The following is a 15,645-nucleotide window of genomic DNA, read 5'->3' as shown; positions in this document are numbered from 1 at the left end:
TGACCCTGCAAAGCCCCTTCCACTCTGCCTTTTAGAGCCTGAGTACAATGAGGGAATCCCAACATCCATTACTCCTACTCCGTGCCCAGAGCTTTTGCAAGATTGCTAAAAAGAACCCTCTGACTTTGGATCCTTTAATAATCAAACCGTGTGAGATGCTGTGCTTCTTGCTCTTGGGCTTACTCTGCTTGGCTTGCTTTCGCTTCTGCACCTACTGTCCTCTACCTGTTCAAACGGTGATATATCCTGCTATTCTGGTTTCTTGCCTCTTAACATATTTTACAGTGTCTTTGTAATTTATATACTGTGCTAATTCTAGTGCTTTTTGTGCGCAAGAACTGGATTGTTATCTCTGTTTGAATTTGTTCCTTTGTGAAACATTTTTCCAGGAATTCATTTGTTCATTCAACAAATGCTTATTGAAGTCCAGTGGTTACAGCAGGGACTTCGCTAGGTGTTAGGTATTGGCTAGAAGCCAGGGTTCAGGCATAAAGAAGACAGCCATCGTTCCTGCTGCCATGGAGCTTACAGTTTAGTGGAGAAAACAGACATTAAGTGAATTATCATACAAATATTTACAATTGTGAAAAGGGTTATAAATGAAAAATATTATAGGTGCTTTGGAGAATGTATCATGCAGACCTAAACCAGTTTGGGAGGGATGAGTCAAGGAAGGAGTCTTTGAAGAAAAAGTGTTTAAATTGAGACCAGCAGCTTCAGTCAGAGTTTGCAGGTCAAGAAGGAACGAAGAGCATTTCACATAAGAGGAATTCTAGGTGGTTCTTAACATGGGCTGTATATTAGCATCACCAAGTAAAAGAGAGTATATGAAGCAATAGGACTGGCACTTCATACTGGGGATTACTGTTGGAAGTATTAAATTATACAACTACTTTGGAAAACAGTTCAACATTATTTAAAAAGTTAAACATATTCCTATTATATAACCTAGCAGATCACTCCAAGTGGATCTCAAGATAAAAATGAGAACTTGCCCTGGCCTGGTAGCTCAGTTGGTAGAGTGTCATCCCAATATGCCACGGTTGCAGGTTCAAGAACCAACGAATGAACTCATAATAAGTGTAACAACAATAGAACAACAAATCGATATTTCCCTCTCTCTTTCTCTCCCCCAACCCTCTCTTCTCTCTCCCTTCCTGTCTCTAAAATCAATAAATAAAAAAAATGAGAACTCATTTTATCTTAAGAAAAATGACAGCCTTTTTCCACTCAAAGACTTGTACATGAATCTTCATAGCACTTTATTTGTAATAGTAAAAACTGGTGAATGGATGAACAAACTTGGTATATCCATTCAGTGGAATACTACTCAGTGATAAAATGGAGCAAACTGTTGATACACATGACAACATGGTTGACTCTCAAATCATGCTGAGCAAAAGAAGCCAGACACAAAAGAAAACATACTGATGATTATACTTATTTGCAGTTCTAGAACAGGCAAAACTAATTCATAATGATGGAAGTCAGATCACTGGTTGTGTGGGGGAGAGGATGATAGCTGACAGTGAAGGGTCAAGGGAAAACGATTTGGAGTAATGAAAATGTTCTATATTTTATTGGGGAGGTGGTTATGCAAATGTATATGTTTGTCAAACATTGAACTGTACACTTAAAATGGGGGCATTTTATTGCATGCAGCTGTATCTTGAAAAAGATACATGCACCATTTTCATAAATATTAAGAACAGGCAAAGCTTATCTATGGAGGTAAAAGTCAAGAATAGTGGTTACCGTTGCCAAGGGAGAGGGTGGGTCATAGTCATGGTCATATTGACGGTAAAGGGGCAAGAGGGAGGAAGTCTTCTTGGAGTGCTGGGAATGTTCTGTATCTTGATTTTAATGGTAGTTGCATGGATATATACATATGATCCATATATTTATTTATGTACTTAACTGTATGTATGTTATGTCTTAAAGGAAAACAAAAAACCCTCCCCACTTCCCCAAACCAAACCCATACCTAGGTCCCATTCATAGAGATACTGATTAAATTTGTCCTGGATGGGGCCTGGGCATCAGCAATTTAAGAGCTCCCTATGAGTCCAATATGCAGCCAGAGTTGAGAACCACTGGGCTGTGTGCAAAAGAGGAAAGAAACTAGGCATATCAGAGGAGGATTACACGAAGCTGAAGGAGTTGTTGGATATGACACCAGCAGGTGGCAGGTGGTCTCTTGGCCTTTCAGTCACCCTATAGTTTTCATTTATAACACTTTTCATAATTGTAATTGAACTTTATCTTAAGAATAATGAGAAACTTTTGAGGGCTTTAAGTAGGGAGATGACTTGGACAGAGATTCAGCTGGTATGCACTAGCACTACCTATAACTAGCATTCCTGCTGGCCTTTCTCAGGGCAAGGGTGGATTCTGAGTCACTGTAGAGCATGCCAGTCTTGGCTGGGAAGGTGGAGGGTGAAGCAGGAGAAATTATTCTCACAAATGAGACCCCTGTTGGTAAAATTTAGCAATTTCCAGATTCCCCTCAGGTTTCAACCAAGTGCTGAGGAATAGTCCGACCTCTACAGTGCCCTTTCTCTACCCTAATATATACCATCTTTCTTGACTGCTGTTTCTCTCACTTCTTTCCCTTTGGGCTTGTGTCTCACATCAGACAGTCCATTGTGAGGCTCAACTGCAGTGGCTCTGCTTTGCATGCCTACAGGTATGTGTTCTCTGGGGGATGAGTTTCTGTTCAGTGATGAGAAATGAAAGTGGCTGGGAGAGAAGAGGCGTTATTAGGTGGATGGTGGATATTGGTGGTGGGAATTGGTGGGTTGTACTCAAGAATTCTGTTGCCTTTTGGGGAGATATGGTTTGTTATGAATCCATCCTTTTGTGCACTCATTCATTCAGCCAGCATTTACTGATTTTATGCTTGACAGGGCAGATGTTGTTGGTGCCATATGGGGCCCTGGGGCATAGACTGTCACACTTAGTCCTTGCCCTTTTCTGGATGTGGCATGCAAACAACTCAGAGCATGAGAATTAATGTAGCAAAGCTATGTACAAAGTACTTGGGACCATTCAACAGTAAATGATTAACTCTGTTTGGTGGAAGAAGAAAAAATTTGGACATAAAGAAAAGGACTTTGTGGTTTTATCTGCCAGTGGTTAAGAAAGTGTAGTCTGCAGACCCGTGGGAGTCACCAAGATATTTTTGGGGGCCCAGAAGGTCAAAGCCATTTTAATTATAATGCTTAGATGCTATTTGCTTTTTTCCACTGTGTGTACATCTGCATTAATGGTGAAAAAGCAATTAGTAGGGACAACTGCTAACACCATAACAGGAATCAGAACAGTGGCAAAAAACTGTGCTAGTAATTGTTGTATTCTTCAACTTCATGGCACTCTCAGTTGTTTTTTAAAAAGTTTTTGATAACGAAGTAAAAATGTGTTAATTTTATTGTATTCCATGAATACACGTCTCTTTAGTATCATGTGTGATGAAACAGGAAGGTAAGCATAACACACTTCTGCATGTAGAAGTTTGATGTTTATCTCAAGGAAAAGTGTTTGTGTGATTGAGTTGCGAACTGAACTACCTTTTCTTTTTTTTCAGGGAACACTATTTTTACTTTAACATATAACATATTTGGCAGACATTTTCTTGAAAATGAATGAAGTGAGTTGCTTCAAGGAAAAAACTGATAGTATTTGTTACCAATGCTAAAATTTCAGCGTTTAATTGAAAATTAGAATTTTAGGAAATTTATGTCTGCCACTGTGAATTGGACAGCTTCCCCAAATTTAAAGCTTTTCCGATGAAATCAGTGGTGTTATTAATAATTGTGATTATTTTAATATTATATAAATGAACTGTTTCAAATTTAGAAGGTCTGCCTAACTCATTGCATTAGTAGTTTCTAAATGATGAGTGCACCATGTTACAAAATCGCGCATGGATCTGTTCAAAGTACAAGATAGGCCAACGGATTTTAATGTAATAGATACAGAAAGTTCATCCATGTAGTTTCAGATTTTGCACTGCAACTAACCTTTAATAAACCTAATACTTGTTGAGTTTTGGTGTAGTATCCAAGAAGAACGTCCATTGTTATCTGAAAGGTTATTAAAATACTCCTGCCTTTTCCAACTGCGTATCTATGTTTTGATCTTCAAATAAAACAAGACATTGAATGAGGAAACATAAAATAAGATTGCAGCTGTCTTCTATTAAGCCAGACTTAAAGAGATTTGTAAAACTATAAAACAGTTCCATCCTTCTCATGATATTTTTCCCAAAAACAATTATTTTGATAAAAACACATTATTTATATTAACAGAAGAGATTTATTGTTTTAAAATGAATTAATTGCTAAATATTAGAATTTGTGTTTTAATTTCTAATATGATACACATCAAACAGCTTTGGTATTTAAAATTTTTAATTGTGTAAATGGATTTTAAGGTAAAAAAAAATGACAAAACCTGGTTTTATGGTATTGTCTCTACTTTGAATTCTTCTCTTTTCTGCTTAGAAAATTGTATATATAATTGTGGAGTTGGTATTTAGTTATCCATTAAAAAAAAAAACCCCAAAAGAAAAAAACATTTACTGAGCATCTACCAAGAACTGACTTTTGCTTGCTGCTTGGGACATGGTCCTAAGCCCTTAAAGAAGTTAGAGTCTGATGGGGAAGGCAAATTAAACAGGCAACTGCAACACAGTAGGAAAAATGTTACCAATGATAGATGTAACTGTTGTGGGAGTCAGAGTCACTTGCCAGCTCACCTAGAACATGAGTGATCAATTTAATTGTACTGTACCGCCTATATATTTGATTCTCCATGGTCTGACAAGAGAAGTGGCTGAAGTTAGCAGGAGATGGGAGTTGTTCACTTGCTGCTCTGGGAGGAAAGAAGGAAACTACAAATGTATTGAATGTCTGCTTTATGCAAGCCCTCTGCTAGGTGTTTTGACAAATGTGGTTTTATTTAATTCTCACAAAATCTCTATGCAACAGGAATAATTATCCTCATTTTGCAAGTGAGGTATTGGAGTCTGAGAGAAGTTAAACAACTTGTCCAATATTCTATGGTTGTGACTGATGAAGCTGGGAGTTTGACATATGTGTTCTGACTCCAAGACCAGGACTTTCATTGCTGTCATAATGTGTTGCTAAATAGGTGGACCTAAATCTAAGGTATTCCTAGATGGCTCTGGGAAACCTTGCCAGATTAGAATGTAAAAAATAAAGTAGAGAAGGTCTCAGAAAAGAGAGGCAGCCTAGGAAATGCTTGATTGAAGGACTTATTTGAGAATTTTGGACAGGATTCTACAGCCTTACAGGATATCAAGATTTTATGCTCTCTCATCTTCAGTCCCTTTAATCCTTCTCTATGCCAGACGATGCCAGCAGCAAAGGTCACCTGTCTGTTTGATCAGGTTACAAGTCAGAGCCTGTTGTTTGAAGCCTAAACTTCCTGGACTGGCCGTAGGCTTTGGGAAAAGGCCTGGCTGATTTCAGGTGCCTAACCTAGAGACCCACAGTCCCTCAAACTTAGTAAACTATTTCTATTATTTTAAAAAGCCCATTAGGAGTTGTGCTTTACTTAGGATAAACCTGTGTGTGGATGCAGGCTAATGAGAAGATTGAGATTCTTTCCTTTGGGTCAGAAATCTGTCAGTTCACTGTGGTTCAGGGGTGCTACCAAAGGTTTTCTAGAACAGAGGTTAGCAAACTATGGCCCAGGGGCTACTCAGCCCACCGCCTGTTTTTGTAAATAAAGTTTTTTTGGAATACAGCTAAACTCATTTACTTGTGTTTTGTCTATGGCTACTTTTATGCTCAGTGATAGTACCTGAATAGTTGCCACAGAGACAATATAGCCCATAAATCCTATTTTTTTTTATTGTCTAGTCTTTTACAGAAAAAGTTTGCTGACCTTAATTCTATTATAGCACTTAGCACATAGTGTTTTAATCACCTGTCTCCCTCTCTTTCAGCTCTTTGAGAGCAAAGATGAGATCTGATTCATCTCTTTACACCCCACCCTGATTACAGAGCCCGACATACGAGCAGCACTCAATAAATGTTTAAATGGATGCATTATATGCTGATCAGAAAACTATGATGGGCAATTATATGTGCCTTTGAGTCATACAGAAACGAGAATAAAGGTGGGACAAAGTTATGTTGGTTGTGCTAATCTCAGTGCTGTGTTCTTTATGAACTAGTCGTTACCTATTGCTTTATTGCAGTTTTTTCGATGGGAAGGATAGGAGTCCATGAATGAAACAGTCATGACAAGAGCTCTTGTTGATGAGCAAGTTGAGAAACAATGGCTTAATCTTTGGTTATATTCTACCCTTTCCCTCAGCACCCACCACCCCTTCCCCCTTGCCCACCCCCCCCCGACCCCCCGCCTAGCTTAGCAGGACAGATGTAGAGGAATATAAGCATACATGGAGGTACTTCTTTTGTATGCATACTATTTATCTTACTATTTTTTTTTCTTAAAATAAAGCCATTTCTTCAGTGAGCTTCTTACTAATATTACCATTTGTGGCTTCCAGAAGATGAAATCAGCCTAAAGTTATCTGGTCACCGTGGCATAAAGGCAATCAGGTGAAGTGCTGGCCTGAGAGTCAATAGACCTGGGCTCTCTCTGTGGCTGTTCAGCAGCCTTGGAATTTGGGCACATCAGTTAACACCCACGAACTTCAATATTCAACATATTTTTATTGAATCACATCTGAGACACTTAACATTTTTTTAATTATGACCCTTCCTCATTTCGAAAAGGATTTGAGCAACTAGCAAGTGTAGCAGGCGATCTGTCTAGTCCTGTCACTGTCTGACCAGCAGACCAGTAAATGATTAAACGGATTAGAGTGTTTCAGGTCTTTGATTAGTGCCTTCTACAAGGCTTCAGAGCAGCAGTCTCCATACCCTGTCTTTGCTTTCTCTCCTATTACCCTAGCATCTTCCATTATCTGGGAAGTCAGGGTCTTTCTTGTAGTGTCTTTGGAGGTGATCTGAAGAGTATTTTGCATAGAAAGTAGTTATCAAGCTCAGGGTCAAAGGAAAGAGGAATGTTATAATCTGGGAATTGGAGAAAATACTAGAAACTGTAATTAAAATGTCTTTTTCAAATAATGAATTTGAGGCCTGGAGAAAGGAAGTCATCTCCATAGAGTCACATGATAGAGCTAAGACTAGATTCCAGATTCTGCTGTATGCATCGGTCGGGCTGTGTGTCTTCCAGGTTCGTACGAGAGGATTAGATGTCATGAAAGAACTAGGGTGGCCTAGCTTCTTGTGCTGGTTTTATTTCTGCATGAGTGAGTGTGTGCGATGGTGGGCAGAGGAGGCTGCACTCCAGACTTCCCAGACTGGTTTATCAGATGAGCTTAGGGCTTCAGATTTATGATAGATATTTCCTGAATGTGATTGCCTGTGGGAAGGCCTGTGATGTGAAGAGATTCCCAAGTTAGTTTGTGGCTGGCATTATATGTCAGCGGTGACAAAAATAACAAAAAGGAAAACTATATATTCTGGCATTGGAATGGAGAAGAATTTTTCCTGTTTCCAGAAATATTGTATTAATTTACATTTGTTTATTGACTGATTAAAAATAATATTTCATCTGAATATGTATTTCTTTGATTACTAGTGAGGTTAAACTTTTTCCTGTGTTTACTGGCCATTTGTCTTTTTCCTCATTTAAATATATTTTTAAAGACTTTATTTATTTATTTTTTAGAGAGGGGAAGGGAGGGAGAAAGAGATGGAGAGAAACATCAGTGTGTGGTTGCCTCTTGCATGCCCCTTATTGGGAACCTGGCCCGCAACCCAGGCGTGTGCCCTGACTGGGAATAGAACTGGTGACCCTAAGGTTCGCAGGCTGGCACTCAACCAGTGAGCCACATCAGCCAGGGCTAAATATTTTTTCTTCTGAGTTACCTATTCATGTTTTTTGTCTAGATCCCAGTGTACTGCCAGTTCTATGCTCAACTTCCCTGCAAGGGGACTATAAGGATGATAAAATATTGTATTTAAATGGGGGAGCTCAGCATATCTTTGGGGAGGCAGTTAAAGGCTAGGTGAAACAGTTTCCTCACTGTACAAATAGTTGGTTAAATGGCTACATAAGGAGTCATGTGCTAGAAGCTAAGGTCCCTGAGACAGGTGGGTAATAAAGGTTGGGTGGCAGCCTCGGTAATGTTGTCTCTTGCTTTTCCTGTACAGAGTTTTGCCGGATTGACAAGCTCCTGTGCCACAGTGAGGATGAGAAGCTCAGTTTCGATGCAGTCCGCAGCATCCACAAGCTGATGGATGATGATGCCAATGGTGATGTGGATGTGGAAGAAAGTGATGAGGTGAGCCCTCTCATCCTACTGTGGCTCTCCTCTCTTCCTGTGTGAACAGCCCCTGAAAGTTCTCTAGATGGACTGTTCCCTATGGAGAGGTGTTTTGGTACTGGCTTATTCTCTAGGAACTTGTCCCTGTCAGGGAAGGTGATTCTCAGCAGAGCAGACTGCTAGGAGCTGCTGGTCAGAGTGCAGGCCTTATGTCTGCATCTGTGCCTGGACTGGGTCCCTTTCTTCTACCTACTAGTAGTATAACACTAACTGAGCTGTGCTGTGTGAGAGGGAGAGGGAGCCCCAAGCTTGGTCTCTAAAAGTTCTCCTGAATCCTTATTATAATCCTGCTATAGACAGAGGGCACCAGCCTGTTCTTACTCTGTGCTCAGCCCTGTGTTGGTATGTGGGAGAGAAGGCAAGGCAGATTTTGCCCTCTAGGAGCTTATACTTTATTTGGGAGGAAGAAACAAATGATCCTAGAAAGATCTTTCTGAATACCAACCTACAATTGCTGGGAGCCAGTTGAGTGGCCCAGATAGTAAAAGCAAAAGGAATCTCTAAATGGAAAAAGGTCTGTTATTGTTTCACCTTTTGGTATTACTACAGCTCCAATTCCACAGAGCCCAGAGTACAAAGTCATCATGTGTGAGAAGATGGAAAGGTTTCAGTTGATTTCAGGTTCAACATGAACCAGCAGTTTGGTGAAGCTGCCAAGCTGTACCAAATCTTTAACAGCAGTAGGGTGTATATCATGAGGGAGGAGGTAACCCTAGTCTTTCCACCCTGCTGCTTAGCTCACTTTTATGTCAGTATTTGTAAGTGTCTTTTATGTGTGTGCCAGGCACTATTCTAGACATGGGATGTGGCAATAAATAGGACAAATACGTCTGTCCTCATATAATTTATAGTCTAGTGAAGAAACTTTAGCCTGAAAAAGAAACAACTCAGGTAATATAATTTCTATCTTCAAAAACATTATAAGTGGAGGAATCAGACTTACTACACAACAATGATAACAATGAAAATCAAGCAGTAGCTATCATTTATTAAATGCTTATGCTATGCCAAGTACAGTGCTAAGCTCTGTGCATAGTTATTCTTTTAACTTTCTTAGCAGCTGCATAGCATTGATATTATTATCAAGGACTGGAGCCTTGGAAAAGTTAAGCATTTTGTTCAAGTACACACTGGGTGTGAGCACAGACCTGATTTAAAGTTCATGCTGTTAAGTATTGCTATATCATTTCTCTCATTCTAAGGACAGAACCAGGACCAGTGTAGGGAAAGCAAAGGATAGGTGTATTCTTCTAGAATAAAGAATTGTCTAGTGGCACTAGCTCCTCATAGAAGGGGCTTTCTTGGTAGGTAGGTAGTTAACTCCCTGTCACTAAATATGAGCAAGTAGAACATAGCACACCATTGACTGGTCAGCAGAGGGGATCCTTGTATTGGGTTGAACTAGGTAATGTATAAGGGATTTATAAGAGGAAAAAAATAGATTTCCTGGAGGAAAAGTAGAATTTGGGTAGAGTAGAAGGGGTGGGGTAGCCTGAGCAGTAGGGAACAAGGGTGAGTGAAGATGTGGACGTGGGTATGTTTGGTTAGACAGTCACTGTGGTAGAAAACTGCGGTACAAAAACTGGGAAAAGAAAGTGGGGCCCAGGCAGCCAGGCTGAGCTACATGTACTTCTTGAACCTGGCAGTTACAAATTCTTGGGAAAAGACAACTATGATGAAAATATCTAAACTTTTGGCCACATGTAGAAGTGTCACTGGTCCTCACAGGACCCAGTTTTGTCTCTGCTGAAAATAGAGTCATGTTTCTGGTGATGAATGAAGACAGAGGTGTCCTGATCTCCCTCCAGGGGCCTAGCCACAGGACTGGGCAACGGATGACCTAACAGTTAAGAAGGTGATGTGATCCAAGATCCACCAATTCCTGGATATTGTTGTCATTGCCCTTCCCTCTTTTTTTTTCATGTTCTGCTGAATTGCTCTGTAAATGAGAGGAGGAAGAAAATGTTCTTTTTAGAGGAATGTTACCACAACAAAAAGCTCATCAGCACAAACTGTTCTAAAATAACACAAAAGCTGTCACCCTGCTCTGCGCCAGTGGCGAGCTGTTCTTTTTCAGCATAGCTTCTGCCCGCCTTGGCTTCAGATGTTCTCGCTGCAATTTCAGGCCTGTGGTGGTGAGAGTAGCCTGCTTGTCTGGGTTTTCACGATCAGTCACAAGCTACTGTATATGAAAGTGAAAGTAATGTTAGCAAACTGTGTGCTTAAGTCAGCCTAACCACATATGAGACAGCCTTGGAGTTCAGGATCTAACTAGAAAATTTGGGACAGCTTAGGGCTTAGAATATTGGATAAAGGAACCTGAGGCACCAGAGAGGAAACCCTGGTTGCACTGGCCATCAAGGACTGAGATTTTTATGACCCATTTAAAAGCGTTGCTGATTACCCAAGGACCTTGGTAGAGGCCTGAAGGGATACTCTATTAAGTCTTCATTTATTTAGCCTCGTATCAGTAAGTTTTTCAGGTAACTTGAACTATAACATCAGTACTAGATCTTGAAAAATTCTGACCATTTTTGAAGTAAGTCTTCTTACAGATAATTGTGAGCAGAGTGTTAACTTTCTATGGATAATTCAAAGCATGCCTTCAGGATCTCTTGGGCTATTTACCCCAGTGCCTACATTCCTATATGCATGGTTGTGATTTTTTCTTATAGTTTCTTGTCTCTTCTTTGATTCATTCCCATTTCTAATTGCTGTATCTACTCTGCTGTGAGCTATAAACTTAGACTTATGGTAAACTGAGACTCAGCAGGCATTTTATAGAAATTATAATATCTTTCGTGTATGGGGAAGCTTGTTTGGCTGCCCAACTGCCATCTTTGCTTGCTTTTGTCCTAGATAGCAAAGGCTGTAGATTGTGGGACTTTCAGATGAGCAAGATGCCATTATTGGTGATGGTGCCCTTCTTGCTAAGCTGGCAGGGAATTCTACCAGCCTGGCAGTGTGGGAATTTATGACCTATGTTCTATTCAGAGCTTGGTGGGGACACTGCCCATGGGCAAAGCATTAGCTGCAGTGGGATGGTCCTATCAGGTTGTCCTGACATTCTGAGGTGGACAGACAAGGTCCTGCCTAAAACCACTGTCCTATGATTGGACCAGGCTCTTTGTGAGTAGTGCTATTTTCTTCTCTGGAGCCTACATGAAAAATTAAGGGTATTTATTCACCATTAAACAAATTCTGATTGAATACCTATTATTTGTTAAGCCCTATTTGTGGGCCTGTGGATTCTATAGTGAACAAAACTGATAAGATCTTTACTTTTATAGAGCTTGCATTCTAGTGGTCTGTAAGTCCTAGGTGACTAAGTAATAAGTTAACTTTGAAATTAGGCAGGATTGTGACCAGATTGTAATGGTTTAGTGACTCCCCTTTTAATTTTCTCAGGGTAGAATGATGGCTAATGATACCTGTTCTTGCAGGGTTGTTGTCAGAATTAAGTGAGAAAAGTGCTGTTAAAAGTTCCTAGCACAAATAAAGAACTCTCAAAACTCAACAATAGAAAACAAGCAACTCAATAGAAATATGGGAAACAATTTGAATAGATATTTCATCAAAGAAATTATAGGGATGTCAAATAAGCATGTGAAAGTGTGCTTAATATTATTAGCCATTAAGGAAGTGCAAATTAAAACCAAATGAAATACTACTACATGTCCAATACAGTGACTAAAATTTAAAAAATGGAAAATACCAAGTGCTAGGCAAGGACGAAGAACCACTAGAACTCTTGCTTATAGTTTCTTATAAAGTTAAATATTACTTACTTTGTGGCCCAGCAGTTCTACCTCTTAGTATGTACCCCTATAGGTAAATGAAAATTTATGTTCACACTAAAATCTGTACACAAATGTTTATAATAGGTTTGATCATAATTGCCAAAACTGGGCACAAATCAAATGTCACTCAAAATGTGAATCGATAAAAAAACTATGCAACACTACTCAACAATAAAAAGCAGTAACTACTGATGCTCACAGCATAGATGAATTTCAAAGGCATTATTCAGAGTGAAGGAAACCAGTCTCAAAAAGTTACTTGAGAAAGCTGTTTGATTTCATCTATATGACATTTTGGGAAAGGCAGTAGGGATGGAGGCTAGATCAGTGGTTACCAAGATTTAGGAGTGTGAGAAGGGTTTGACTACAAAGGGACAGCATGAAGGAATTTTGAGGGGTAATAGAATTGTCATGTGTCTGGATTATGAGGAGCCATCCAAGAATGTAAATATGTATTAAGATTCATAGAATTCTATCCTCTCCCCACAAAAGTTAATTATATGTTATTTAAACAAAAAAAATCCCAACATAGTACCTGGTGTACCATTCAAGCTCAGTGAACACTAGTGCTACTTTCCCCTTTCTCTTTCCTCTATATTTTTAGGAAAGCTACCAGCATCCTGACAGTTATATTTTAATGTTTGTTTGACTATAGTGTTTCTCTCACCAAATTGTGAGCCTTTTCAGGGCAGGGACTGACCTTACCTTTTTTTTTTTTTTGGTCTTTGTTTCTCCAATGCCCAGCAGAACCTGATACAGAATATACGGTTAATCACTGTGTGGAATGACTGACTGATATCGCTGTAGCAGCATGGATTCAGGCTGAGATGGAAGTCTTGAGTAAGGGTGTGGTCACACTTTTTGTGGGGTGGGAATGAATAGGTAGCACTCTGAGCCCAGGAAGCGGCAAAATCTATTTACGCTTCCGTTAGTGCCTGTGGTGTCTTGTGTAGAAAGATAGCACAGGGTTAAGAGTTTGTGTATTAGAGTCACAGAGACCTAGGTTTAAACCTGGCTCTGCTTTTACCAGTTCTGAAAACTTAGAAAAGTCATTCTCTTTAAGCCTCAGTTTCTTCAGTAGGAGTACAAATAGTAGGTACCTCATGAAGCTGTTGTAAAGATTAAATAAAATAATGCATATAAAGCACTTAGTACAATGCCTGGCACATAGAAAAGGCTCAGGAGAAGTTAGTTTTTGTTATTACTGCTATTATTGTTATTGCTGTCTTCAGAAAGAGCATACATTTTGATGCAGATGGGCCTATGTTCAAAACTTGACTTTGCTACTTACTGGCTATATGACAAATAGACAAATAACTTCACCTTTTTGAGCCTCATTTTATTCAGGTATTTGAGGAGGGTAACTCTTTACAGGGTTACCTGTTTTAAGAATTTAATGTAGACAAAGTCCTAAGTTTAATGTCTGGCACATGTAGGTGTTAAATCTGTGTTTTTTTCCACCCTCAGCATGATGGTACAGATAGTGAGGGCTGGCCTGTATAGCAAAAATTCCAAATCAGCTTTCTCATCATCCCATGGCATGCCAGCATTCAGCTATTGGAGCCACCCCCAGCAGCTTGGCTGACTTGACTAAGGCCAGCACTCTGCAGGGGTAGTTTTATTTTTGTCTGAGTGGCTGATATTAAGGAGTAGGGACAAAGCAGAACCACATATTTCTAGTGGCTGCAACTTCTTTGGTGGCTTACCCAGCCTTCTGCCTAGATACCTGTGTACTTTACAAAAGATCTAGGTGACTGTATGGAAAGCTAGAGGATTTTGAACAACAAAGCCATATTAAAGCACAGTTATTACATCTACTTGTTTTTTACCTTTTTTTCCTTGTTCCACCAGGAAGCATGTTAGGTCCTGGAAGGCTATGAGAATTGGGGAAGGATGGAATCTAGCACCAGGTAGAGTCAGGGCTGGAGGAACTAAACCTGGAGGGGAGCATCCAGCAGTTCTACTTGCAATGTCCAAAGGGCCAGTAGGACTTGGACTTGTTAGAAAGTAGTATATGGGGAGGGACGGAGAAGCCCTGTGCTGTGGGCAGCATGGGCTAATTTGGATGAAATTAAGTAGCTAAGTTATACTCAAAAGTTATCATGATTAATAATAATTGTTATTCTCTCCTTAGGCTTTGGGCCTCATTTTTTTATATCCAGATAATTGTAGCTACCTCTCAGTGTTCCCTTGCCTCTGGTTTGTGCATGCTGTCAATGATCTTCTTAAGCTGCATTTTGGTTTTGTGTCTTTCTGCATGATTTCCTTTTCTAGTTCCATTTGACTTCCTGTGCTGAGCATTCCATCCCTTCAAATCTGATCTTAGTCTTATTCTAAAAACTCTCTAAACTGGGATTTTCAACTGGTGTGCTGCAAGAATTTTTTTTTACATAAAAGTTCTTAGTTTATTAATCCTCTTGTTAAAAATCTGCATAATCACCACAGATGAAATCACTGAAGAATCTTTACTCCTTTCTGCCAGCACCAACATTGACCTTTGCAGTCCCCCTGACTTTCTTCATTCTGTTCTTGCATTCCTTTTTCTGTTTTCTTGAGGTCTTCTTCTCATATAGGCCATGTCTGGCAAGTCTGTGTTTGTGTTCATTTTTCTTTGTGTAATCCATGTAATTGTAAATCATGCCAAAGCCAGTTTGTCTTGCCACCGCCAACCAGAATAGGTTCTGAATCGAAACACAAAGATGACATCTGGTGTGATCTTGCACATTTTGGCTAGTTTTCCCCCAATTTCTGTCTTGGGTACTGTTGCCTTCCCTGGGTGAAGGATGTTAATGACCATTTGTTTTCATTAAAATAGTCTTTCAGTCACGAACTTCCTGGTCCGGATAGTTACTATGTCATTCATGATGGCAGTCAGTCTTTAAGCAGCCACGGAGGAAAAAAAGCAAGAACTTGTAAAACATGCAATACCTGACTATTTAGTCAGGGGCACAGATTTCTTTTCCCTTAGGTTGTCAAATAAAAAAAAAATGACAACAGCCAACACAACAATAACCATCTGGTGTGAATGAACCAAAATTATACCTACTTTTTGGTCAAATCAGCAAAAAATAATATATGTTGGTCTGCCGCAGAATTTTAGTAATTAGTTTATGCTTACCATGAGATGGAAAAGGTTGAAAATTGGTGCTCTAGACATACCTCCTACTGCTGTCTTTGGCTCATGTCTCATAGTCAGCCCATGTTTATCCCAGTCCCCTTTCTTTGCTCAGGTAGTTCTTACCAGGAATAAACTTCTCATACTCCTTCCTCCAACCCCTGGTGCTGTCTGTACCAGTCTTAGGAGTCCTCTGGAATGTTCCAGCCTCATTTTTCATGAACCTTCCCTGACTTTCCTACCCACATTGACCTTTCTCATCTCTGTGTCTTCTAGTACACAGTCTGTATCACTTAATTTAGCTCTTAATTCCAATGTGTTGCTTTGTGTCCTAATCATTT

At 39.6% G+C, this 15,645-nt stretch overlaps 1 protein-coding gene and 1 pseudogene across 3 annotated transcripts in view; one reads left to right on the top strand and one right to left on the bottom strand.

Annotated features, from left to right (window-relative positions):
• Window positions 1–15,645, top strand: part of STIM1 (stromal interaction molecule 1) — a 180,401-nt gene that overhangs the window by 102,479 nt on the left and 62,277 nt on the right. For all 3 annotated transcript variants that reach the window (XM_045817896.1, XM_045817897.1, XM_045817898.1), the window contains exon 2: window positions 8,217–8,347. In XM_045817896.1, coding sequence (XP_045673852.1) covers window positions 8,217–8,347 — 131 coding nt within the window. The remainder of the gene's footprint in view (window positions 1–8,216; window positions 8,348–15,645) is intronic.
• LOC123805397 lies at window positions 14,655–15,052 on the bottom strand (annotated as a pseudogene).

Source organism: Phyllostomus hastatus, unplaced genomic scaffold (assembly GCF_019186645.2).
Source record: "Phyllostomus hastatus isolate PE091 unplaced genomic scaffold, TTU_PhHast_1.1 phas_scaffold_317, whole genome shotgun sequence".
Lineage (NCBI taxonomy): Eukaryota > Metazoa > Chordata > Mammalia > Chiroptera > Phyllostomidae > Phyllostomus > Phyllostomus hastatus.
Note: the sequence above shows the minus strand (reverse complement) of the source record. Positions and strands in the feature narration are given on the sequence as shown.